This window comes from Lotus japonicus, chromosome 4 (genome assembly GCF_012489685.1).
Source record: "Lotus japonicus ecotype B-129 chromosome 4, LjGifu_v1.2".
NCBI classification, from domain to species: domain Eukaryota; kingdom Viridiplantae; phylum Streptophyta; class Magnoliopsida; order Fabales; family Fabaceae; genus Lotus; species Lotus japonicus.
The window spans coordinates 13,246,089-13,272,721 of NC_080044.1; the positions used below are offsets into that span (position 1 = coordinate 13,246,089).

The 26,633-nt window shown below is 39.8% G+C and overlaps 2 protein-coding genes across 2 annotated transcripts; both read left to right on the forward strand.

Annotated features, from left to right (window-relative positions):
- Positions 1–11,900: 11,900 nt before the first annotated feature.
- Positions 11,901–14,049, forward strand: LOC130715318 (probable esterase D14L). Its single transcript, XM_057565399.1, has 2 exons — positions 11,901–12,390; positions 13,242–14,049. The coding sequence occupies exons 1-2, from the start codon at positions 12,020–12,022 to the stop codon at positions 13,684–13,686; spliced, it is 816 nt and encodes a 271-aa protein (XP_057421382.1). The 5' UTR covers positions 11,901–12,019; the 3' UTR covers positions 13,687–14,049.
- A 746-nt stretch (positions 14,050–14,795) lies between these two features.
- Positions 14,796–18,927, forward strand: LOC130715080 (rRNA-processing protein fcf2-like). Its single transcript, XM_057565080.1, has 6 exons — positions 14,796–15,213; positions 16,926–17,162; positions 17,738–17,798; positions 17,993–18,070; positions 18,189–18,304; positions 18,436–18,927. Exons 2-6 carry the CDS (start codon positions 16,930–16,932, stop codon positions 18,545–18,547), a joined length of 600 nt encoding a protein of 199 aa, XP_057421063.1. The 5' UTR covers positions 14,796–15,213; positions 16,926–16,929; the 3' UTR covers positions 18,548–18,927.
- The last annotated feature ends 7,706 nt before the right edge of the window (positions 18,928–26,633 follow it).

A 26,633-nucleotide genomic window follows, 5' to 3' on the forward strand; every position in this document is an offset into this window, starting at 1 on the left:
GCAAAAAGTAGTTTTTCGGTATAAATCGACCCACACCGTCTTTGAGACGTTTTCCTCAATTAAATGAACCTTGATTTGAGTTTCGACATTCTGTCGCCGAAAACCGCAAAATATCGATTTTTCAGATTTTCCCCTCTCCTATAAAAAGGGAAAAAAATGAGAAAATATCTCATTTTCTCCCAAAGTGGCCGAAGCTTAGAGAGAGAGAGAGAGAGAGAGAGAGAGAGAGAGAGAGAGAGAGAGAGAGAGAGAGAGAGAGAGTGGAGCAGAGCTTTTTCAATTCTTGCCCGATCGTCCTGATTTCGAAAGCTACTCGTAGGCACAGAGGTAAGGATGTTTAATCTTACTTCTATTTCTGCTTTCTGTCGGCTTATTCTATATATTTATGTGCTCAAAGTTTTGAGTTTTTTGTAAAAATGTCTGATTACCTCGATTTTTCTTTCCAACTATCTTCTACTGCAACCCAACATGCTATAATCACTGTCGGATCGTTCAGATTTTCACCGAGTCGCCGTAGATCTAAAAAACTGACTAAAAACCCATTTTCTTCACATGTGCTTACTTTATTATCAAAAAGTAGCAACCAAGCTTAGTTCCCTTGAGATTAAGTGCTATAAACGTCGTTGTGAACAACACCATCGATTTTGTTTTTCAGAATTTCAACTTTGAGTTTTTGGTCATTAATTATGGACCAAAATACCCCTAAGTCGTATTTTCAGTCGTTAAATATTTCTGAGAGTTTCCCTGGCCTAAATATCACCTATGAATACCTAGGAATTATATTAGATCGAAGAAAAAGTTCGAAAACTCTATTTTATAAAGTGGCCGAAACTTTTTGGAGCTGTACCGTGTCCAAAAATAATTTTTGGGTTAGTATGGCCTGAGCCATAGCGTAGCCCTATCCGTTGTCGAAATTTTGGCTGTGGTTTCGTGTCATTCCGAGTTCTGTAGCTCGAGTTATGTGCGTTTTAGCGAATGAAGTCTTCGTTGTCCGTTCGTGCCTAAATGTCGAACTCTAGAGCTTCGAAAGCTTCTTTTCGGGTTTTGATAGTGTTATTAGTTGTATTGTTTCTTAGCGATTAAGCAATGATACTTTGCTTAAGGTTTGGAACGAGTTGAGCTGAGGAAAGAGACTTTGGAGCAATTGGTGAGGTTTCACAACTGAGGAGGACGCCCGGGGAACTTGCTGAGTTTGGAAGCTTTATTTTGGATTGGACTGAGATGTTGAGCTTGGATGGAGAAATTGGCTAAGGTAAGGGTAACTCAGTTTTAGTGCGTCTTTGAGTCTTACATGCTTTTATCGCACTGCATGCGTTTGAGATGAAAGTGTTTAATTTGATTGACAATTGATTGAAATATTGACATGTTTTGCAATGTTGTATGCTTGCTTATTTTGAATGTTTTCTGGAGGCTTCGGCCGAGTGAACTTATTGAGACGTGTGTCTCCGTTTTCTGAGAGGCTTCGGTCGTTTACTGGTTTCTGTTATTATCTGCTTTAGTTATATATATTGTTGTTTATGTTTATATCTGTTTTAATTATATATTGTTGATTATGTTTATATCTGCTTTAATTATATATTGTTGACTATGTTTATATCTGCTTTAATTCTATGTTGTTAGCTTAATTATCAGAATGTTTTGGAGCTTTTGAAGTGACGATGTGGTGGATATTGTCCCACGTGATCGTCCCGTCTTTCGAGACGTTATCAAGTGGTAGTGGAGTGGATATTTTCACATGATTATCCCGTCTTTCGAGGCGTTACTTAGTGGCAGTTGTAAGGCCCGAGTTTTTAAGTTCATGCTAAGTGAATAAACTTCTTATTCACGATTAGGGTTGATGTAATGTGAAGGGAAACCTGAACGAAAGTTTATTAAATGAAATATATTTATGAAGGAGAAAGTTCAGGAAAAGTTCAAGGATTTCATTATGATCGATAAAAGTTATAGCACGATCGTTTTACGCTTAAACCTAGGTCAGAAACCCTAGTATATAGCTAATTTTCACTTTTAGGCACGACGGAAGTTAATTCCAAAAATCTTCAGAGAAATGTTAGAACTTCTCTTTTTCCATATATCACAATCGTTTCGAGGCGAAACTCTAGAATCTACGAACGTCCGATTCCAATCATCGGAAGTTTGCCGAAACCGAATCCCTGGTATTTCAAAACCCTAGAATCAACCGACAATGAAGACTTTTTCTATTCAGAGCTTCAAATGAATATTCTACACGCGTACACCCATTTCTCTTGATGATTTCAATCTTTCTTCAGAAGGAAGTTTTCCATTCCGACATTCGATGCAAAAAGCAACTTATCGGGTAAAATAGTTTTACACCGACTTTGCACCGACTTTGCATTAGTTGCCAAAAAAATACAAGGAGACATCTTCTTAGCTTAGGAATTCCTTTGCCAAAACCTATCTTAGAATTCATGGAGAATGATGCCGGAAAAATCAGATTCGCGAAACTTTCATTTTCCCGCGAATTACCATTTTCTATATATAGCAAGCAAGTGAGAAAAAAACACAAAACTCCTCCATTTTCCCTCTCAAGGCCGCGAGTTCATCAAGGAAGAAGGAGAAGAAGATTTTGTTCAATTCTTGCTTGATCGTTGATCAATCAGTTGCTACTTCAAGGCTTCGAGGTATAGTCGCTAATCCTTACCTCCGATCGCTTTTTCCATAGCTTTTCTGTAGAGTTTTCTGAGCGGATAGTTTATGGGTTTTTGCAAAACTATCCTGAATCTTTCATTTCTGATTCTAAACCTCTTCTATATGTGCCCAAGATCACTTCTGCCGGATTAGATTTTCCGTTATGTCGCCGGAATTCCGCCGGAATCAATTTTAGCCTTAAATACCCATTTTTGGAGTTTTTGAGGTAAAGCTTCAACCTTTAGGCTAAAAACTATCGCCTTAGCTTAGTGCTAGTATGATTAGTTGTCATAAACGTCGTTAGTAACGTCCCTGCAAAATTTGGTTTTTGGGATTTCAGTTTTGAAATTTCTAAGTTAAAAATCATGACCAAAATACCCCTGCGACAGTTTTCGATCCGATAATTTTTCCGAGTTCAGAATACCCTTAGTTACGGCTAATGAAAGCATAGGAACCAAGTTTGATCGAAGAAAAATCGAGCCCCATAATTACCTAAAGTGGCCGAGCCCTATTAAGGGGGAGGAGGAAAATTTCCTTTTCCGAAAACTTGTCTTTCGTGCTAGATTATCGTACCTTAGAGTATATATTACTTCGAGTAACCTTCGTAAGTATCGATAGCTTAGTTTTCGATAGATTCTGATAGTATTTCTGTGGTTTTGCTCTAAAGGTGATTTTGAGGAATTTCCAGCGGAGCAAGGCTTTGATTGTGAAGGAACTTTAGGAGATAACTCTGGAGAATCTACAGGTGAGGGCTTCTCACTGAATCTCTAGTTAATGCTTAGGGTCGATGTTTCGACATTGTTTACTGTTTATGCACTGGAATTGTGTGTGATTGGAAAATGTTTTCTGAGGCTTCGGCTGACAATGTAGATGATGCATCTACTGAATGCTTTTGATGAGTGAATGACATGCTAAGTGCTAATTGGGTAATTTAGGATGTGTGGTGCATGCCTTATATGCTAGGTGCTATGTGGTTATTGCTTAAGATATTGACATATGACATGTTAATTGATTATGATGAGTTAATTCTGCTTTTGCACTATAATCTGAGTTTCTGAACGGTGAGAAAAGCGGGCAGGTCATGCCGATTTTATTTTGAGAGTTTTGAGAAAGCTTGAAAGGACGAATGAGATTCGGGCCTTGTTGTGGTGTTGTATGGATCGAGACATTCTCTGGAGTCGTTTGGGGATTAAGAGATCCCGAGAACTTATAGGATTCGCGATAAGACTAAAAGGATAATTATTTTGTAAAGAAAACTCATAAGACATTAAACAACCTCTAAATCTTTAAGTAATGGTAATAATCTCGGAAGGAAGCTTTGGATGCAAATCATAGTTTTGGAAAACGAGAAGTGTCGTCGGATCCCAGCATTGAGAAAGTTGAGAGGCTTCGAGTATGTAGATGTTGTGGTGCTGTTGGAGCAGCGTTTGTTGTTGTGCTGTTGGAGCAGCTATTGTGGTTGTGCTGTTGGAGCAGCTATGTTGTTGGGTGTATCTTCGACCTTGCGGCGCGAATCCGTATGTCCAAACCCGACGGGTTGGGCCGATTCGGCAATAATTGTTGACACGCGCGAATTCGTATATTCAATCTGATGGATTGGATCGATTCGGCGGTAGTCACTCAGGCACGCGTGAGTCCGTATGTTCAATCAGAGGGATTGGATCGATTCAGCGATTGCCATTTTACCTCGCGTGAATCCGTATGTTCAATCCGAGGGATTGGATCGATTCAGCGACAACTTTTCGACACGCGCGAATCCGTATATTCAATCCGATGGATTGGATCGATTCGGCGGTAGTCACTCAGGCACGCGTGAGTCTGTATGTTCAATCAGAGGGATTGGATCGATTCAGCGATTGCCATTTTACCTCGCGTGAATCCGTATGTTCAATCCGAGGGATTGGATCGATTCAGCGATAACCTTTCGACTCGCGCGGATCCGTATGTTCAATCCGATGGATTGGATCGATTCGGCGATAGTCATTGGACACGCGCAATGTCCGTATGTTCGACTCTTTTGAGTGAACCGACTTGGCGTTGTCATTTGTTGCGTGTGCGAGTCCGTATGTTCAACCCAAGGGGTTGGATCGACTTGACATGCCTAATTGTTGGGCTATCCTGGGGATAAGTCCGGGAAACCGGTAGTTTCCGAGTATGTGATACTCTTTGCTTGTGGAGCAGTTGTGACCATCGGATTGAGATGAGTCGGACGATCCGGAGATCATCAGGAGTTACTATGTTGATGTGAAGAAGTGTCTTTTGTCGCAGAATCGACTTTACCTTAGGGTAAGCTTTTAGAGACTTTAATTTACCTAGAACACGTGGCGACGTGTCGAGTGAGAGTCGGAGACGTTGTTTGACTAATCATCCTGCATTCATGCATACTGATTTAGTTGTCGAGTGTGATTGTTATTTGTTAATCCTATTTGGAACATGTTAATTGTTATTATTGCTGTTAAGTTCATTATGGAATATGCAACCCTAGGATGTTATCCCTAGCTATAAGCCTAAGTGGCTATTCTCTTATCTATATCTATTGGTGCTATTATTTATGTAATTCTTTGGAGTTGACCCTCGCGTCTTCTGTGTGTGCTTTGGCGGACAAACGCCCTTTGTCAGATGTCTTTGGCGGACTGGTTCACGACGGTTCACCCTTCGGGGGAAACTAGAGTTGGGATGCTGGAACAGGAGCGCATCGCGATAGCGAGCAAAGGACGGATGGTGTATGTAGACTAGGTCGTTCTGGATTTCGAATTCGGACGACGATCATGCTAGCATGTAGGATTGAGTGTTAGTGTGAGCTCCTCGAGATGGGATTAGTGTAGGAGTAGAGTCTTAGCTCTGAACATTATTTGTTTCATTCGGGACAGGGTAGTTTCCCACCTATAGCTTTTTGTGTGGTTTCTTTACGGGAATCACAGAGAGTTGGTTGGACTTAGGAGGTCTTGTTTCAGGCCGATGGGCCAGCTTATTCTCAGTTTTGAGGGATAGTGTTGCGGACACTTACCTTTAGATTTGGTTTGTACATTTTGCCTTCGGGCGCTACACTTTTCTTTCCGTCACTGGAGGTTACTCGTGACGAGGTTGTTACTTACAGCGGGGGCTGTTTATATATTGTATATTAGCTCTATTACTTTTCGCTTTTGGGTTTTATTTAATTCAGTCTTGTCTTAGTTATTATCGGAAAAAAAATATTTCACGTTTTTCCGCATTAAGTTTACTTTTGGTTACTAAAGTGACACCACCGAAATCGGGGTGTTACAGCAGTGGAGTGAATGTTTTCACATGACTCTCCCGTCTTGCGAGACGTTATTGTTTAATTGATATTGATGAGGATTATTGATATTTGATTTATTGTTATATTGTTGAGGATTATTGATATCTGATTGGTTGTTATATTGTTGAGGTTGTTGATATCTGAATTGATTATATTGTTGGCTTGACGATATCTGATTTGATTTACATTGTGGGTTTTGTTGATATATGAGTTGATTTGTATTGTTGGTTTTGTTGAAATTTTGATCTACATCTATACTGTCGAAGTTATCGTTATCTGAATTTATCTATGCTGTTAAGTTATTGATTTACGAGTTAGTTTATTTTATTAAGTTTTGTTAATATCTGTTTTAAAACCATATCGTTTAATTATGTTAAATACATGATTTGATTTCATGATCGATAGGATGAATTGTCATCTAATTTGAGTTAAATTGCTAGTTTATTTACCATGCTAATTAATCAAATTTGAATAGCATGATTTTCTCTTTTATATGTGGTAGTTATATGGAGTTAACCCTTTCTGTTTGCTATTTGTTGTCTTGACCTTCGTACGAGTCGGAGAGGAGAACTTGAAGAACTGTGGAAGACTTGAAGAATAGAGTCGGGTGTAGAGTTAGAGCCTTGGGTTAGAGAGTTAACCATTATTGGTTGAAGCTTGCATAATGATTTTAGAAATTTATATTAGGGTTTCGGGTACTCGCCTTGTTCAAGGCTTGATGTAAATCCCTTTGTAGTTGGGAGTATGCAAGACATGTTTTGGAAGTACATTTGAAAAGAAAAAAAATATATACTCGTGCTTATGTATGATTTTGGAAAACATTGCATATTTATTTTATCAAGTTGTTACCGTGACCCTTGAAAATCAGGGCGTTACAAATCACAAAGTAATAACTCCAAGAGTTGTCAACTTAAACATGATCGTGTGTGTTTTGCTCCATTTACGGTCTTCTAGGGTGTTCTTGTCATCTGCCCCGCTGCATTGGAGCTGGAGTTTGCCAACAAGGTGGTTTTTTATACTTTGGGTCCTTTCATCTTCTATAGGTCCTTTTATTCTCGTTTCTTTTAGCCGATGAGTATATGGAGATGATCGAAGACTTCTCTTAAGACAACCTTATCTCTAAGACGGAGCAGTTCCTCTCAAAGTAGAGGTGGATCGATCCCCCTCTCCTCATTCTTCTCAAGGGTTCCTCCTTCTCTCCACCTCTTCCACCACCCTCAAGTCCAAAAAACTTCCACCTCCAAACCCTAAACTCCCAATTCTACTGAATCCCCTCCTAAATCACCGCCAAACTCCTCACCCACCATAGTTCGGAGCCACGTAAACCTTGAATAACCGTACACAAAACACTCAGCCACATCTCTTCCTTTGTCTAATAATTTCTACGCCATTTCTTCATGATGTCGTCGTTGTCTACGCAAGTGGTAGAGGCTCATGTTAAGTTGTGGCTGTGTTTAAGTGGGAAATTGTGCCCTGTGTTTCCTGCTCAAACAAATGAATTCCAAAAGTAATCTAAGACTTGGATCAGGTCCTAAGGGTGTGGACTAATTTTCTTTGATGATTTATAAGTTCTCATATGCGATTGAGCTTCGAAAAGGTGTTGGTTTGTGAAAAGTAATTTAGAAAACCACAGAGCTATTTGATGATAACTCGTGACATTTAGTCTCTGGTGAACCTAAGACTTAGATTTTCACAAAGGTTTTAACTCACAGGGAGTGAAGATCGCCAAATTATCCGATGATAACCCAGTGAATCAAAGTCCCCGGTGAACTCAGACTCTAGTTTCGAAGTAGTGATTGGTAAATGCGTGCAAGTTATTCAGTGATAACAAGTGTAATCAAAGTTCTGGTGGACCAAGATTTCATTTTTGAAAAGGGGTGCTCCGGGGAGCGAATTAATGCATTAAAAACAAACAATTGAAAGCAAAAGATGCATAAATAGTAAAGAAAAGCTTGTAAAAAAAGTTGTAAGAAAATAAAATAAAAAAGAAAGCTATAAAGATATTTGTAGAAAAGTATATTGAATTAATTTCATAAAATGGAAGGAAAAAAGGGTGGAAGGAACTATTATACATTAACTAGTGTAGCCTCTTGTCTATGTGATCGGCATGTGGATGATTTAGAGTGTTAGTATTTCAGTTTCCGACTCTTATTCCAATATTACATTGATCTATTTATAGTACTGGAAATTGAAAGTAACTAACTAGTCCTAGGAGCAATTTACATGAAAAGACAACTGCCTTAATCTAAGTTGTTCTTTGGAGTTCCTTGTCCTTAAAACCCTGGTTTGCTCTCCACGCACCCATTGTCTAATCATGCCTAGTTGTTTTGTCATGAGGGCGAGGTGTTGTATTGAACCTCTAGATTCTTCAGATCGTGGGTTCTGGATCCTTCTTGTTGCGAACATGGATTTTTTATTCTTCCAACCTTAGAAAGTTCAAACTTTGAATTACGACATGTACTTTGTCACTATGGCTCATAAGGAATGAGGTAATATTTAGATATGGTGCTTTAAATGTGGAGAAAACCCTTATCTCAATTAAATTATGTTCTTGGAAATGGCTTAGGTGTAAGCTTAGGGGCTTTCGTTCCTTTTTTTATGAGTGGGACTCGAATCTCAACCTATGTCTTGAAGAAGTTTAATTGGGCTAAGTGATATCATATCAATGATGTTTATTGCTGGTTTGGTAAGCAGTAAGCATTGTTGGGGAATAGCTGGTCGAGCATTTGTGATACCTCATAATTGTGAACTTTGGGTCTGAACCTTGACTGTTTGGTTGCCATGGAGTATTTTCATAATTTTGTGCTTTACATATGTGCTATGAGGAGGGTGTGAGGATGCTACGAGGTCCTGTTTGGCTTTCTGTCGTGCTGGTTGGAATAGTACGCGATTGCTAGATCTAAGCTGATTCTGGATGTCTAGCTTGGCTTGCTTTGGAGTGCATGGTGGCTCACATATTTTCCCTTGCACTAGAAATTATTTCTTGTACTAGTTCTTTGCATCAGTGTTGGTTTTGTTATTTCTTTCTCTCTATTTGTATATGAGTTATAGAACCCCTTATGCTATCTTATATGCTAGTTCTTTGGCCTTTAAAAAAAATGACACGTGCTATGTGGCTTCCCGAGGGCCTTTACCTCTTCAAACTTGAAGCGAAGTAGATAAGCGTCATGGATTCCATGAACACCGTTGGTCTCCTCGAGATATGATGTGAGAATCATCTAGGTGCTAGAGACTCCTCGAGAGCCTTTGTGTCTTCAAATGCCTTTTAGAGCTGGAGTTCGCTATGTATGGTCGAGGCCTCTAGTTGTACTTCTACTCGAAACTGCCCCTTGATTGTTCTAGGTGACCCGTCCCCCAGCCTTATTGCACATAGTATTATTTAATTCAAAATTTCAATATCAACTAGCTGGAGGTTTGGGTTTCTAATGGGGGGTTGAGGGTTGCTACTTGGTTTGAGACGGTGAGACCTGGTGCGGTTTCAAATTCAGAAGAAAAAATCATGGAAGAAAGGAGTGTGGTGCAAGGTTGTATTGCTGCAACGATGGGATTGTGATGTTGGTGGGCGGCGACAGGGTTTCAGCGTGACAACGACATTGGTGATGAAGGAGGGGAGAGCCATAGGAAGAAAAATAACCTAATTCCATAGTAATGGGTTGTACCAACTTGCCTTCAAAATAACCATGGCGAGGACACAATATGAGGGACTCCTTAAATCTCCCCCACACCTCATATAGTGACTATTTCTCCAGCTGAGCAAAGTTCATGATATACTTTTTGCAGCTTGCAAGACTTTGAAAGCTGGTACTTATCAAGAACTTCTTGGCACAACCCTGCCATGTATTTATGCAATCATCGAGAAAGGAATTGATCCAATTTGACACCCTATCCTCTAAGGAGAATGAGAATAACCCAAGGTGAATAATGTCTACAAGAATATTCTTGTACTTGACATTGCTTGTGATTATGAGGAACTTTATTCAGATGAACCAACAAATCTTGGCCTTGCATGGAATTGTCAAACATTATGGACCATCAATATGATAGGAGCGCTATCTTCAACTTGAATATGCAACAACGATTGCAAGATGACATATGTTGTCTGTCACTCTAATGGTGGGAGTGAAGAACTATTGCAGTGTTGCTTCAGGTGGTGCTTCTTTTGCCACCATAGCCTTTCTCTTCACTCTCTTTTTAACATATGGCTATGAGTTGTTGTTTCAATTTCAAGTGAAATTGTATAACAGGTTCACAAGAGGGGTTAACATGCACCTACACTACACAAGAAAGATAAAAAAAAAAACATAATATTTTTTAAGAGCACAATCGTGATATCAAGTAGACACGACCGTGTGTGTCAAGGGATACGACCATGTACATCTACCAAAATGAAAAATAACAGAAAACATGAAAAACACAAACCAAGAAAAATCTTAATCTATGAAAATTAATTGTTTAAACATAATCCCTAACAATAGCGCGAAAAACTTGTTGCGTTTAAATACACACACAAAAATGCAAAAGCACCCTATTGCTCTAAGTAGTATAGGATATGGAAGTCTCAATTATCGTACCCAAGGGACTAAGTAAACAAACCAATTATACGCGGATGAGTTCATAGGTCAAGAAAATATTAGTTTGGAAGTTGGTGTTGTGATCATGCAAGCAAAGCAAATAACAAACAAAGTTGAGGATCAGCTAGAGAAAACACTCTAGAGGGAAAACTAATTAAATCATCTCCCCTGATTTTATCAATGTTGCATAAGAATCATATATGTCAACTCTACTTCTCAAGTGCTAGATAAGCTGCCAGGTTATACCTACACTACCTACCCAATGACACTACCTAGCCACAACCATCATGCATATGTGATTTCTTGAATAAAGATTAAAACAAAGACTATACCTATGTGATATTTCAGTACCTAATCATAGACCAGTTGAAAGCATACGAAAACTAATCCTAATACCTCAGCCTACGCACCAAAACTAATTCCTTACACTTAATTCTCTTTAATATTCCATAGACTAATTCCCCTCATTAGGAGTAAGCTACCCTACTATTGATACGATTAATTACTGCGTATAGGATTAAGCACATAAAGAAACTACACAAATTATAAACGAAATAGAAACAACAAGTATAAAAACTTGGGTTCAAATAATCTCCTACATTGCAACCTCAAGAGAGGATGCTTAGCTACACATAATCATAAAATAAGAAGGCATACAATCCCTAGTAGCTAACATCTTCCAGAGATTTGAAAACATTAAGTTCTTCAATCCTTCTGTCTTCTGCCTTTTTTTTTTTTTTCTCCAATAGCTCAATGTTATTCGTGATAGCCTTTTCTAGTGTGTTAGCACTGTTGCATGATGCCCTGCCTTGGCCTTCAACCCTCATGTAGTAGAAATCATTAGATCAAAATTAAACTCTCTAATTAGGCGATAAGCACGACCGTGCTACTTAAAGGACACATCGGTGGCTATTGAATGACATCCACGAGTGTGTAAGGCTTGACACAGTCAATGACTCTTCAATTTAATAGAGCATAACCAGGCTTCCTTTTCAATACGCAAGTCTTCACTTTGTGCTCAATTTTACTTGTTTTTCCACTATATTTTCTCTTTCCAACTTTTTACCTGCTTATTGCAAATCTACCATAGAGTACACAAGTTTTGTAAAAATTATGTCACAATATAATATAAAACCATAAGGAAAACAAGGTAAAAATCATGTATTTTAAATTGATATCATGCCGTTGAAGTTTCAATTGAGTTAGCTTTGTCCTTGCTATATTCAATCTTGTAAATTCTTATATAATCAATCTTGTACAGTATATTCTTAATCACATCCTATATTTTAATTACGTTTTTAATAATAAAATGGAAAATACATGTTCACATTCTGTTTTATTAATTTTTGAAAAGGACATATAGAGGAATATTTGTTCGAATAATCATTTTTATTTTGGTTTGGTGGTTCTCTCCATTGGCGTTGGTAGATCAATTCCTTCTCTGGCCCAAATATATATGGAGCAATATATAGTCTGAAACTCTAGAAGACTGAAACAGAAACTTAGTTAATCAAATCAAACCATGGGGATAGTGGAAGAAGCTCACAACGTCAAAGTCTTAGGATCAGGTTCAAGGTTCATAGTTCTAGCTCACGGTTTCGGCACCGACCAATCCGTGTGGAAACACCTTGTCCCTCACCTCCTCAACGACGACTTTCGCGTCCTTCTCTATGACAACATGGGAGCTGGAACCACCAATCCTGATTACTTCGATTTTGACCGCTACTCAACCTTACAAGGCTATGCTTATGACTTGCTCGCCATCTTAGAAGAGCTTCAAGTCCGTTCTTGCATCTTTGTTGGTCACTCAGTTTCTGGCATGATTGGTACCATTGCTTCAATTTCTCGTCCTGATCTTTTCTCCAAGCTCATCATGGTTTCAGCTTCGCCCAGGTAATTACTACGATAACAGAACTACTAATTCAATTCTCAATTATTTGATATTTGAAATTGCTGTTTTGCACACGTTGCGGTTGCCACTTACTCGGTTCTGAGAATTCTATGCGAATCTCTCTCGGTTAAGGTATAGAATCACATGGAGATAACATGGTAGCGGTAAAATGTCACGACTGAGCTTCAGGTTCCATGGAGTAGTGGAGTACCTACAGAAAATACTCTAATGCTATATTTGGTTGGGGGAAGAAAAAGAGAAAGGAAATAAAACACGGAAATCGAGAAGTGAATTTAGACTAATTTCTTTTTCTTTTCCCTTCCTCCAACCAAACAAAGCCTAAGTCAGTGTTTGAGTGAGAGTAGTTCTCAGAAACTTAAGTAGAATTCGTAAATTTCTTTGAATGAAAATATTATGTAAATAGACTATAAATCCTATATTTATAGGGTTAGAGTCACTAACAACTGTCTCAACAAGTGTGAGGGAGACCCCTTAAACAAGGGGTTTGAGTGAGCAAGTGAACTTTACATTAACTTATTAATCTCATGGCCGAGCGAGGCGGGGAGCTCCTTCTTAAGTGTTCTGCCCGACCTTTAGACGGATGCTCTTACGCTAGCCTTTTGGTCCGTTGAGACATCCACGCCAAGAAGTCAATGAGAAAACCTGCATTGTGTAATTACTAGTGTGGGTTGATGTAACCGCAACTGTGATAGAGATGCGGATTCAAGGACTCAAAAATCCATTACACTATTGCAATTTAAATTTTATTTAAATGTGTACATCATATAGTAGATTAGTCAATTAATTTACTAATTATATATGTTGCGTGTGTGTTTTGGTTTTGTGGGTTAAGGTATTTGAACGATGTAGATTACTTCGGAGGCTTTGAGCAAGAAGATTTGGACCAGTTATTCGATGCCATGGCGGCGAATTACAAAGCATGGTGTTCAGGCTGGGCCCCGATGGCTATCGGAGGAGACATGGAGTCAGTGGCGGTGCAGGAATTCAGCAGAACCTTGTTCAACATGAGGCCAGACATAGCCTTAAGCGTATTGCAGACAATTTTTCAAAGTGACATGAGGCAAGTACTAAGCCTGGTAACTGTGCCATGTCACATCATACAAAGCAAGAAAGACCTGGCGGTTCCGGTAGTGGTGGCGGAGTATCTCCACCAGCATGTTGGCGGTGAGTCTATCGTGGAGGTCATGTCAACGGAGGGGCATTTGCCGCAGCTGAGCTCGCCGGATATTGTTGTTCCGGTGTTGCTTAGACACATTTGCCATGATATTGCAGCTTGAGTACTTGAGCCTTTGACCGATAGTGGCGGTTCGTGGTGGTGGATGGTCCATTATTGAGGGTTGATTTTAAACAAATAAAATTGATCTATGAGGGTTACTTTATGATTTGTGTCTGTTTCGTAAGAGATCAAAGGAAATGGAGTTGGCGGCACATGTTGCCTTGAACCGTGCATTGGTGCTCTTTGTTTTGTATATATGTGCTATTTAATTGTGGTAGGTGGTGTGCTCCAATAGTTGTGGGCAACGAATGTTTATATTGTATTATGAGGGTGGAGGGAATCAAGTGGCAACAAGCATCTGCCAAATCAACTTGTAAACTAATTTTCAAATGGTTTAGAAAATAAAAGCATGGATCATTTCACACTTTCACATCAAAATTTTATTCACGCTTGGAGAAATACAAAAACACAAGAGAGAAATATGATCAATAGATAATGTGGCAAGAAAATAAGCTAAATTATGCAAATAGAAGAAGAGAAAACGAGTGTATTAAAACCATTTTATTGATGAAATTATAAGGAAAAGAAAGGGGTTGTCTAAATGACTCGGTTCAATTTTGGGTTATATCACTCATGGCCTTCACTACACCAGAAAAGGGCTTTTACAGCGCCCCTTTTACAGCGGTTTAGGTGGCAGCCGCCGTAACAACACAAACACGGAGCGGTTGATGGGCTATTACAGCGTTTTATTAAACTAACCGCTGTAAAAGCATTACCTTTTAACAGCGGTTCTCTTAGAAGGCGCTGTAAACACAAAAACACGGAGCGGTAACAGGCTTTTATAGCGTTTTATATACTGACCGCTGTAAAAAATAGGTTCCATTATTTATAGCGTTTATTAAACTAACCGCTGTAAAAGTAACGTAAATAATAAAAATCAAAAATTCAGGTTTTGTATGGGATCGAACCCAGGTTCCCTTAAGAAAAACACAATAGTCTTTCCACTAGGGTAGATTCACTTTATGATAGATTAATATAAGATTTAGTTGATTTCTTTAATAAATGGTTCAAAAAATGTTCCTTTCCACTGGGCTGTTACACGCTTTTTGTCAGTTTATTCGTTTTGTATATATAAGTATTATTTTCTCTATTGATTTTGTAAAATTACATCTATAACTGCAAACCCTTATTTTTCCAGTTACATCTCACCACTCTGCAACCTCACTAGTCCTCGCCATTCCCACCGGCCAACACCACCATCTTCCATGGCCAAATCGAAAAACCCTTTTCATCATTTCCCTAACCCTCCTTCTCTCCTCAGCCAAACAACCTCGTTTCTCCCGAATGATCACCCCAACATCTCTAGGCCTCAAAAAGGAGAAGCTCAGCCACTTCCACTCACGACATAATCTCGACCTGCTACTTCTCTCAAAGCCCTCGCCACCTCCTGCCTCCGCCGTCGCCGCCTCCATCCCTTCCGCCTCTCTTGTTTTGGGTCGCTTCCTGCACGGTTGTTGCCCTGTTCTCATTATCAACCTTCCATTGTTCCTCAATCCTCTCCACAAGCAATTTTCCTCTTCCTCATAAGGTAATACTTTGATCTGATGCTATGATGTTCTTCATTTTTGTAACTGCACAGCCTAGGGTCTGAGTTGGTTTTGCTGCTGTTGAAATTTCCTGAAATTTTCTCCATACTCTATGCTATTACTCTTTTGTTTGTTCTATTCACACTGTGTTTGGTTATGAATATCAATTAGGTAGCTTCAATTTTGGCTTTACAGCTAAGAGTATCAGTTCAAATATCAATTAGGTAGCTTCAAATCATTCACTGAAATCTTCTATGTGGGGGGCATGGGGGAAAGTTGCACTAGCATAGGGGTAAATAGCAAAACCACGGACCGGATGGAGGAGGGAGTAGTTTATGCAGTAAAAGATATTGGTTATGAATCATGATGATGAGAAAGGGGACACACACACACTCAGAAGAGTGAGATAAAGTGTGAGGTTTGAAAGGTGAATAAAGCAATGGATGATAAATATTGAAAGGCTTGGAACCAAGCCTCACTGGCTGCAGAAACAGGGTAGGTTCGGGAAATAAGTGTCGGCAGCTTGTTTAACATGTTCTAAGAATATACAAATAAAATAGCAACTGTTTAACTTAAGTGTGTTATGTTGTGTTGTCTTTTCTTGTTCTCTTTGTGGTTGTGGGGTACCAGCACTAGATGAAAAAATAATACTAGAGCCTTCAATTATAGGAATTGACAAATTACCTAATTAGATTCCAAGTTCTCCATTATTTGTCTTCACTGCGTTGTGATTTTAGGTGAGTTTTATGGTTATTCATCCTCAAGATTTTGAGTTGTGATTAGGATCATTATTACTGTTAAGTGACTACTTTTTATGTCACAATGAAAAATGAAAAACCTTCAAAACCATCATATTTTGATAGTAATTGTGGTTGTGGATGTTCCTCTTGTTTGGTTCTTTTGGATAAATGTGGATTGAATGAGAAAACCTGAATAAGTAGTTGAACAAACAAGAGTACAGGATTGCCAAAATCTTATCAATTACAAAAAGAGGAATCAGCAAACCTGCTGTTTCGTCTGTTTCTAAATAGTATATCAATTATTAAATTAGTTTGCCAAAATCTTATCAAACTTTAAGAATTTGCAGAGGAATTTTCATTAGAAGTAAATGCTTACCTTTCCTAATAAAAAAGAAGGAAAGCGTGTGCTTAGAAATTGGTAGTTTTTCATATATGGGGAATAAATTATTCTCAAATAAATATATATCTAGTATCTATTATCTATTGAACCTTTGTTATGATATTTGCTATTATATCTATGATATTGAGCCTATATTTGATGATATAAGTTGTTATTAGTTAGCAGAATTTTTATTAGTTGTATTGTATAATTGCATTATGCAGGTTTTTTAATATGTGTATGTATAATTGCATAATTAAGGCCGCCATGGCATCCACCATATATGGTGGTATTTTGGCTTTCCGCCATGGAGTGTCGTTATTGATAACACTGTACCCAAGTTTGTTTATGAGTTCTTTGGTTAGCATAGTGAGTTTAGCTTGTTCTTTTGTGACTCATTTGATTTGTGTAGCTTATTCTCTTGTTCAATTATGTTTTTTGGCATATTGTTTAAATTAATCCAATGTTTTAAACTATATCTCTGTTCATGAGAATTAAATTGATTTTCGTAGCATAGCTGATTGAAATTGTCATTCTCATATGTATAATTATATACAATTTTTGGAATCTGATTATGCAATCCACTTTGATTTAGGAATATGCCAGAAAAGAAGCCAGTGGTTGGGTTGACATGGCAACCGCCGTTGCCAGTTTCATCTTCATTAAAAGCCACAAATGGATCCCATATAAAAACTCAAATCGGGGCATCAAGAAGCACTGTTTGGAAACCCACTTCAGAGCTGGTTGATGGCCTTTTTGCTCCTCCAAATGATCCTAGAAAATTGAACAAGTTACTGAGAAAACAAGTTAAAGATACTGCTGGGAAAAATTGGTATGCATTAGATTGTTCTCTCAATCCTCATTTTCTGAACACAAGTAGGGTTTGGATTTCGTTGGTTGTTTATCTATTAATTTTACACTGGTTAGCTGGTTATAGTGGTAGTAACATTTTCTTTAAAAAAATGTGTGGGTCCAAGGCCTTAAATCACTAAACTATATAAAAGGAGGCATAGGAGGAGTAATGCACCAGATCAGATCATGAGGTGCAATGCTGCTTATCAGAATTAGGAGAGAGAAGGGCCAAACTAACTGTCTTGTGGGGAGTTTGTGTGGATCTGTATAATGAGACTCGGAGTATAAGCATGGAAGGGGTAGGGAGGCTGAGGTAGGCTGGGAAATTGGGAGTGACTCAGTCTCTCAAATTGCTTTGGATATCTCTTGTATACAACTCACTATCGATATCATTTGATCCAAGGTCAAATGCATCTATCTTCATTTCATTTACATAAGCAATATCTTCATGTCAATTTTATTCAGTTATTTTTTCCCGTGATTTTTCTTTTGCTCTTGGTTGGAAACTATAAAATGGATTAAATATTTATCTAAATATATTGAAATCTCTGTCAGGTTCAACATGCCGGCTCAAACCATCACCCTTGAGTTGCAGAAAGATCTCAAGTTATTGAAGGTGCTTTTTAGTATTAACATCTCTGCCTTTTTATACACTTTTTCGTTCTACATTGTATACATTAGCAAGTTAAACTTTCATGCAATGGATATGTACATTTGAGGGTGGGTGCACACACAAACTTGAATGTATCCCGTCAATTTGTGTCATGCTATCTAATCTTGTTTTGGTACACCGCTCTTATCTTGAAACAGTTGAGGGGTGCCATTGATCCCAAGCGTCACTACAAGAAGGGTGATTCAAAATCAAAGACACTTCCCAAGTATTTCCAGGCAAGTTCATTTTTGTATACTACTACTATGTTGATCATTGACAAGCATATGCTTCAATATAGATTTGCTACATCAAATATGGTTAGCTTTAATTTTTGGATCATTGGAATATCATCAGATGGGAACAGTTGTAGATTCTCCATTGGACTTCTTCTCAGGAAGATTAACAAAGAAGGAGAGGAGAGCATCATTAGCAGATGAGCTGCTTGCTGATCAAAACCTTGTAGCCTATAGGTAAGATAGGCAGTGAAGTATATAATTGTCTGCTTAAATAGACAATGCCTCTCAATGAAAATAGAAACTTGTTCATGCACTTTCCTATGCTCGTCAGGCTACTTACTCGTTGTTTATCAACTTTTTTCTAGGAAGCGGAAGGTTCGAGAAATCGAAGAACAAAACAAACCAGCTGGGAATGAAAATTGGAAGATTAAAGGCGGGAGTTCCCGGAAGCGAGCAAAAGAAAAGAGGAATTGCTGAATTTCCACCCTTTTTAAGATGTAGACACTCTCCTAAATGCTTTGATCAGTTTAGAATTATTATCATTATTTGAAAATATCCTAGTTATCTGTAAAACCTATTGATGCTTCAGAAAATGTTTATTTTATGGCTGAGTTGATATCCTGTGTTTAGAAAATGTTGATCTTTTTTGTTTGGAAGACTCAAATGGGGAGAGGGTCCTTATGATTTGGAGACTCAAGGCACATTTCTATTGCAAAAACTCATTTATGGGAGTTTTTTTTTGAGTGAATCACCCTTTTGGTCCCTAAGAAAGTAGGCGTCGGTCATAGTAGTCCCTAAAAATTATTAATGGTGAAAAAAATCCCTGAAAGTGTTGACGTCGGTCATAGTAGTCCCTATCTATGTTTGGCCGTTAGTCCCTGGGACGGAAAGTGCCCATGTGTCAAGTTATGTGCCACGTAGGTTTCAATTTAGTCCCCGACGTTATCAATTTAGTCCCTAGGTAATTAAATTTAATCAAAACAATGAGTTAAAATAATAAAAATACAAGAATAGAAAATCTTAATTAAAAAAATAAAAAATAAGCAGGTACCAGGTAATTTCTATTTTTTGAAAAATCAAAATATTGTTTTCTTTTTATTTTCTGAAAAATATATTTTTTTAAAAAAAATATCATCATCTTCAACCAAATCACCCACCGTACTCTTTCTCCTCCCTTCCTACTGCAACCCAGATTACCCACCCCCTCTCTTTCTTCTCCCTCCCCCCCGCAACCGCAATCACCCACCCTCCTTCACCAACACCCAGAAAATTCATGGCAACGACGTGGTGGTGGGGCGAAAGGGAGATCGAGAGGACGAGGCTCGAGAGAGAGGCATGACATTTGCAGGATGTGCCACACCAGATCTGGGAAAACATGGCTGAATCACCACCAAAATCTTGCAAAGACGCAACCTTCATTGAGGCCCACCAGATCGGTGAAGGTTTCTGCGGCGGCGGTCATCCGTGTGGGGGTGGAGTTTCGATGGGTGGGTCTTTGAACACCAAATCCAGATCCTCCCCCCTTGCCACCTCGCCCTCCACTGCCGACGGCGGCTACGAATTACAATGTGTCTTTTGCTTTCATGTTCCTGAGCATTTATAGATCTGGTTCGTCTCCTTTCTTTTGTGCTTCCTTCTGGACTGAATCAGAGCAAGTGGAGGAGAGGGTGGCGAATGTGGGTGGGTCTGCAATGGTGGGGTTCGAGTTCCTGGGGTTTGTTGTTGGGTTGGGGTTGTCCTTGTTTTCAGGCCGTGCATGACAAAGGTTTTCAATCTAGGTTTTAGCTCCTCAGATCTGATTTCTATGCAATGTTCAGGACAAGGGGAGGGAGGAGAAGGAGGGTGGAGGATTGGGTTCTGCACGAGGTTGAAGTAGGTTGAGTTTCAGAAATAACAAAATATTTAATTTGTTTATTTTGAGATTTTTTTTCTAAAAACAAAAAAACCGGAAAACAAAGATATGTTTGTGCTTATTAGAATTTCCTATTTGGCTTATTTTTTATTTTTTTAATTAAGATTTTCTATTCTTGTATTTTTATTATTTTAACTCATTATTTTGATTAAATTTAATTACCTAGGGACTAAATTGATAACGTCGGGGACTAAATTGAAACCTACGTGGCACATGGGCACTTTCCGTCCCAGGGACTAACGGCCAAACATAGATAGGGACTACTATGACCGACGTCAACACTTTCAGGGATTTTTTTCACCATTAATAATTTTTAGGGACTACTATGACCGACGCCTACTTTCTTAGGGACCAAAATGGTGATTCACTCTTTTTTTTTTTGCTGTCATGAAATTACTGTCCATATGCTTGCTATAAGAACAGAGGTTCTGTTTGCATGAGATGTTACTGTGCTTATATGCTATACCTTGTTTTAGCTTATGTTACTGTGTTATACCTTGTTTTAGTTTGGTGATGTGTATTGATTTTGCAGTCAGCTTTCATAGCTTTTGAAATGTGTACCCTTTCGGTTAAATTATGATCAATATATCTTCTTTTCAGAAAAAAAAAAAAAGAAATGTTGATCTTTTGGCGGAACAGGTGTGGTAATTAATTCAACAAAAAAAAAAAAACAAATTACAGCGGTTCTGTGGTGGAACCGCTGTAATATATATTATCAAATACAGCGGTTACCGTCTGAAACCGCTGTAAAAGAAGACTCAAGTACAGCGGTTATTTTAGAGAACCGCTGTTGTAGGTATGTATTTACAGCGGTTTTATTAAATCAACCGCTGTAAATAATGAGTCTTTTACAGCGGTTAGAACCGCTGTTAAGGCTTTTACAGCGGCGAGATCTACAGCGGTTCTGGACCGTTGAAAACCGCTGTAAAAGGCCAAAAAAAAACCGCTGTAAAAGCCATATTTTGGTGTAGTGCTTGTTATACCAGTTATATTGTGACATGTGTCACGTTATTATCCACATCACTTGTAATATTTTATTTTCATTATATATATTTTATTATTTAATTTAATTGCATAATAACCCCTACCAATTTATTTAATAGCTTAGTACTATTTTTTTTTGAAAAAATCCCTAATCCCCTTTCACGTCTTCCCTTCCATTTCAAAAAAAGAAATTGTTCTTCCCTTTCGTTCCAGGCCTTTCTGTTTGATGACTTTCATCCAGAATAGGTTGTATCAAGGAAATTGTAGTAGCATAACATATCTTACAAGATATTAGCTAGCAACACAGTCTACGTACTCCAACACTCACTAATGGTTTTTCTAATGTTCTCAGGTCTGCAGAGTTGTTGAACAACTATGGCCCATGTAGAAGCTTTCGGCAACAAACACCTATCCAGCATCACTTCTAAAATTTTGGAAGCAGCTATCAAATCGCACCACGTCGATTTAGGTCGCTGTTGCCGCCGGCGAAGAGAAGAACGATTTCTTGTTTCTGAAACGGAAGGGAAAAACGTGAAAGGGGAATGGGGATATATTTTTTAAAAAAAGGAGCACTAAGCTATTAAATAAATTGGTAGGGGTTATTATGCAATTAAATTAAGTAAAAATATATATTACGAAAATAAATATTACAAGTGATGTGGATAATAACGTGACACGTGTCACAATATAATTGGTACAACAAAGTCATGAGTGATATAACCCAAAATTGAGCATGGGTCATTTAGACATCCCCGAAAAGAAATAATGAGAATATAAAAGCAATAGAGTAAGAAACAAATTTCGCTCGTTGCATATAACCCTTGTTGCTAAAAGTAAGAAATGGTGTAGTGACCTTACCGGTGGGGGACTACTTGGAGATATAGGATAAACAATGTGATAGAGAAAAGATAAAGAGATAAGAAGAGAATGTGAGTTGTATTATAGGAATCAGTTTCATAATTTAATCCTATAACACAAGAATATAGAGCATCCTAAACTAACTGATTTGTTTAGTAACCTAATTAGAACTTCACAACTTTTGAAAGAATATAAAACTGGTCACATGTTACCGACAACTTAAGTATCATGATGTACAAACAGAGATGGTTTGTTTAGTACTGGACTGGGCGGGACATAAATGATGCCTATGCCCGCCCGAATCAAGCGAACAGATGAACGAAATCAGCCTTGGCGGGATTCATGGGACAACATGGGATCCCGCCCATTCCTTTAGCCAGGCCCACACGCCAGCTGGAAGATTCCTCTAGATTTGTCTTATATGCATAGAGACTTGGGCCCCGGTTGTCAGGCCCAAGTACAGTGAAAGTCCACATCAACGATCGCTCCCTCTATAAAAGGAGTGGTCAGCACCTTGTAAAAAGTACCTTTTGAACATTTAATGAGAATATTACTTTTATGATATTTTTAGTACTCTGCTAGGGTTTACTTTCTGTCAGGCTCTTACATCAGATCTCCCTAGTATAGAACATTGGCGCCGTCTGTGGCTCTGACTTAGATCTTCCGGTGACATAGAAGGTAAGAGTTACGAGCCATGGAGACTCGTTCATGCAGCGTGGGCCGACGCGATCATCGCCGGCGCGGTGGTGGTCGGCAAGGCGGCCGCGGCGGCGGACGGGACAATAATCGTCCCGCACTTCACGAGCAAGAGCAGGAGGATTCCTCGGAGGGGGTCCACTCGGTGGCGCCGTCGCCGGCGTCGTTGGGGCATGCAGCTCCGGGAAGACCTTCAGATCTGATCGCTAAATCAGATCCAGGCGTTAGGCGGCGATCAACGCCACCTGATTTTGTGAATTTAGAAGACTTTAAAACTAGTGCTCCACGGAGAACGCAGGAAGTGGTGACGGGTATCACGCCCGCGGCTTTGCAACAAATGTTAGTTACTTTACAGAAGGTGCAATCCCAAAACGAGCAGTTACAAGCCCAAGTTGAGTATCTGACTCAAAGGAAAGATTTTAAGCAAGGACAACGTCTTGAGGCGGAGGGTGTAGTTGAGTTCCAACCTTTTGTTCCAGCCATCACCATGGTGGATATACCAAAACACTTACAAACCATGGCATTAGACGCCTTCTCAGGCGACACTGATCCCATGGAACACCTGCGATATTTTAACACCAAAATGGTGATTGGTGGGGCAACGGATGCGGTGAAATGTAGATTACTGCCTTCAACGTTCAAAGGCATGGCGATGCAGTGGTTTATCAGACAACCACCCTTCTCCATTGACAATTTCACTGATTTGTCTACCAAGTTCCTGACTCAGTTCTCCGCCAATAAAACCACAAAAGCAACGATGTTTGATCTTATCAGCATACATCAACAGCCAGGCGAAAAGTTAAAAACCTACATGGCACGCTTCAGCAAGATGGCGGTTCAGTTGGAGGAGGACAATCCGGACGTATGCTTGGCGTCTTTCAAAAATGGCCTCCGGGCGGGTGATTTGAATCGGGACTTAACGAGGCGACCAACAAAAGACATGACGGACCTTCGTGCCCATGTTCAGGAATTCATATTAATTGAACAGGATGATCAGAAAAAACAAGAAAGAGAGGAAGGACGCAAGCAGGCCCCATCCGGCGGGGTGTCACAGGATAAACCTAAAGCGGGGAAGGAAACAAGGATAGCACAAACCCCGCGAATGTCAAGACCTGGACCGTATCAAAACTCCAAACCTGGGTTTCAAAATACATGGCACAGAAATTCCCAAGGCCCCAATGTGACCCCAGCCGGCCAACAGGGTGCCACGCCAGCACCAGTTCCACTTACCAACTTGAATGCACCCTTAAGTACCATTTTAAGGGCGGTTGGGCAGACGAACGTTGTGCAGTATCCACCGCCTCCACGGCGGCCACCAGCTAATGTGGATACCAATAGGTGGTGCGAGTACCACAAAGCGTTGGGGCACACCACAGATAATTGTTGGAACTTGAGGCGGGAAATTGATCGTCTGATTAAGGCTGGCCATTTGGCAAACTTTGTTATAGACACAGCAGCGCCAGAGGCCGCTAGGATAACCCAAGGGGACAAAGGCAAAGGAAAGGAGATAGTTGAGGAGTTAGGCGATCCTGTTGGGGAATGCTCATCTATTGCAGGAGGATTCGGCGGAGGTGCAATTTCAAGTAGGGCTAGAAAACGCTATGTCGCAGCAGTACACTCAGTACATGAGGCGAACGAAAGCGAGTGTTGGGTGAATCACTCCCCTATTATATTTACCCCTCAGGACTTCGCGCATGTGATCCCCCATGACAACGATCCAATTGTGGTAACAATCAGGGTTAACAATTATGTGACAAAGAAAGTATTTTTAGACCAGGGATCTTCGGCGGATATCATTTATGGAGATGCATTTGATCGCCTGGGGTTAAAGGAGTCAGATTTAAAGCCATACAAAGGAACCTTGGTGGGATTTACAGGGGACCGTGTCAGTGTGCGGGGATACGTGGAAATACCAACTGCCTTTGGAGAAGGAGAGTTTGTGAAGAAGTTTCAAGTAAAGTACTTAGTCTTGGCATGTAGAGCCAATTACAATGTGCTGTTGGGGCGGGACACCCTCAACAAGGTCTGCGCGATCATTTCAACTGCCCACTTAACGGTCAAATATCCAGCCTGCAATGGGAAGGTTGGGATACTACGCGTAGACCAGAATGCAGCAAGAGAATGTTATCTAAGGAGTGTGGCGCTCTATGGGCGTAAGGCCGCCAAGGAAAGCCACAGAATTGCAGAAATCTTTCCACAAGAAGGATTTAGTTTAGATCCAAGAGACGATGCTGATGACTTCCGCCCACAACCTCTGGAAGAAACCAAGCAAGTACAAATCAAGGATAAGTTTTTAAAGATCGGCAACAGTTTAACAAAGGAGCAAGAGGAAAGATTGATCACCCTTCTGGGTGATAATTTGGATCTCTTTGCATGGACCATCAATGATGTACCAGGGATTGACCCCAATGTGATCACTCACAAACTGGCCATACGACCAGGGGCGACCCCAGTCATCCAACCAAGGCGAAGAATGAGTGATGAAAAGAACAAGGCCGTACAATTAGAGACTGAAAAACTGATCAAGGCTCGCTTCATCCGTGAGGTACAGTACCCAGCGTGGCTCGCCAATGTTGTGATGGTCAAGAAGGCCAATGGAAACGGGCGAATGTGCACGGACTACACAAGCTTGAACAAAGTGTGTCCCAAGGATTCGTATCCACTTCTCAATGTCGATAAGCTTGTGGATGGAGCTTCCGGAAATGAACTTTTAAGTCTCATGGATGCTTACTCGGGCTATAATCAAATCATGATGCATCCCTCGGACGAGGAAAGTACGGCATTTATGACCAATCAGACGAACTATTGTTACAAGACAATGCCTTTTGGTTTGAAGAATGCAGGAGCTACGTACCAACGGCTCATGGATAAAATTTTTTCAAAACAAGTGGGCAGGAATATGGAGGTATATGTGGACGACATGATTGTAAAGTCCGCCAGGGCTAGTGATCATGGCGGCGATCTCAAGGAAGCGTTTACTCAATTAAGAGCATATCAAATGAAGTTGAATCCTGAGAAGTGTTCTTTTGGGATCCAGGGAGGAAAGTTCTTGGGATTTATGTTAACATCAAGAGGAATATAAGTGAATCCTGATAAGGGAAGAGCGATCTTGGAGATGAAAAGCCCAACAAGTGTAAAGGAGGTTCAACGTTTGACAGGACGAATGGCCGCCTTGTCACGTTTCTTGCCGATGGCGGGTGACAAAGCGGCCCCATTCTTCACATGCTTGAAAAAGAGTTCAAAGTTTCAGTGGACAGAGGAATGCGAGCAAGCTTTTACCAAATTGAAAGAAACATTAACCACATTACCAGTACTCTCCAAGCCAACACCAGGCGTTCCATTAGTGCTCTATTTAGCAGTTACTGACAAGGCGGTGAGTACGGTGTTGCTCCAGGAAGAAGGAAAAAAGCAGGTGGTTATATATTTCGTGAGCCATACTTTGCAGGGGGCAGAGTTGCGATACCAAAAAATTGAAAAGGCGGCTTTGGCAATTTTGAAAACAGCAAGGCGACTCAGGCCTTATTTCCAAAGTTTCCAAGTCAAAGTTAAAACTGATGTTCCCCTAAGGCAAGTACTTCAGAAGCCTGATTTATCAGGACGATTGGTTAGCTGGTCAGTTGAATTATCGGAGTATGATATACAATATGAACCAAGGGGCCAAGTCACAATCCAAAGTTTGGTCGACTTCGTGGCGGAATTAACGCCCACGGAAGGCGAGAAGACTCAAGGAGAATGGGTCCTATCTGTGGATGGATCCTCCAATAACACTGGCAGTGGGGCTGGGATAACTATTGAAAGTCCAGATAGAATGGTCATTGAACAGTCTCTGAAATTCGAGTTCAAAGCAAGCAACAATCAATCCGAATATGAGGCTTTGATCACAGGATTAAGGCTAGCCATTGAGTTGGGAGTTCAGAGGTTATTTATCAAAGGAGATTCGCAGCTAGTGGTTAAACAGGTGAAGGGCGAGTATCAGGTGAAGGATCCGCAGCTTTCCAAATACTTGGAAGTGGTGCGCAGATTGATGATGGAGATCAAAGATATTAAAATAGAGCATGTCCCCAGGGGACAAAATGAGAGAGCTGATGTGTTAGCAAAGTTGGCGAGCACGGG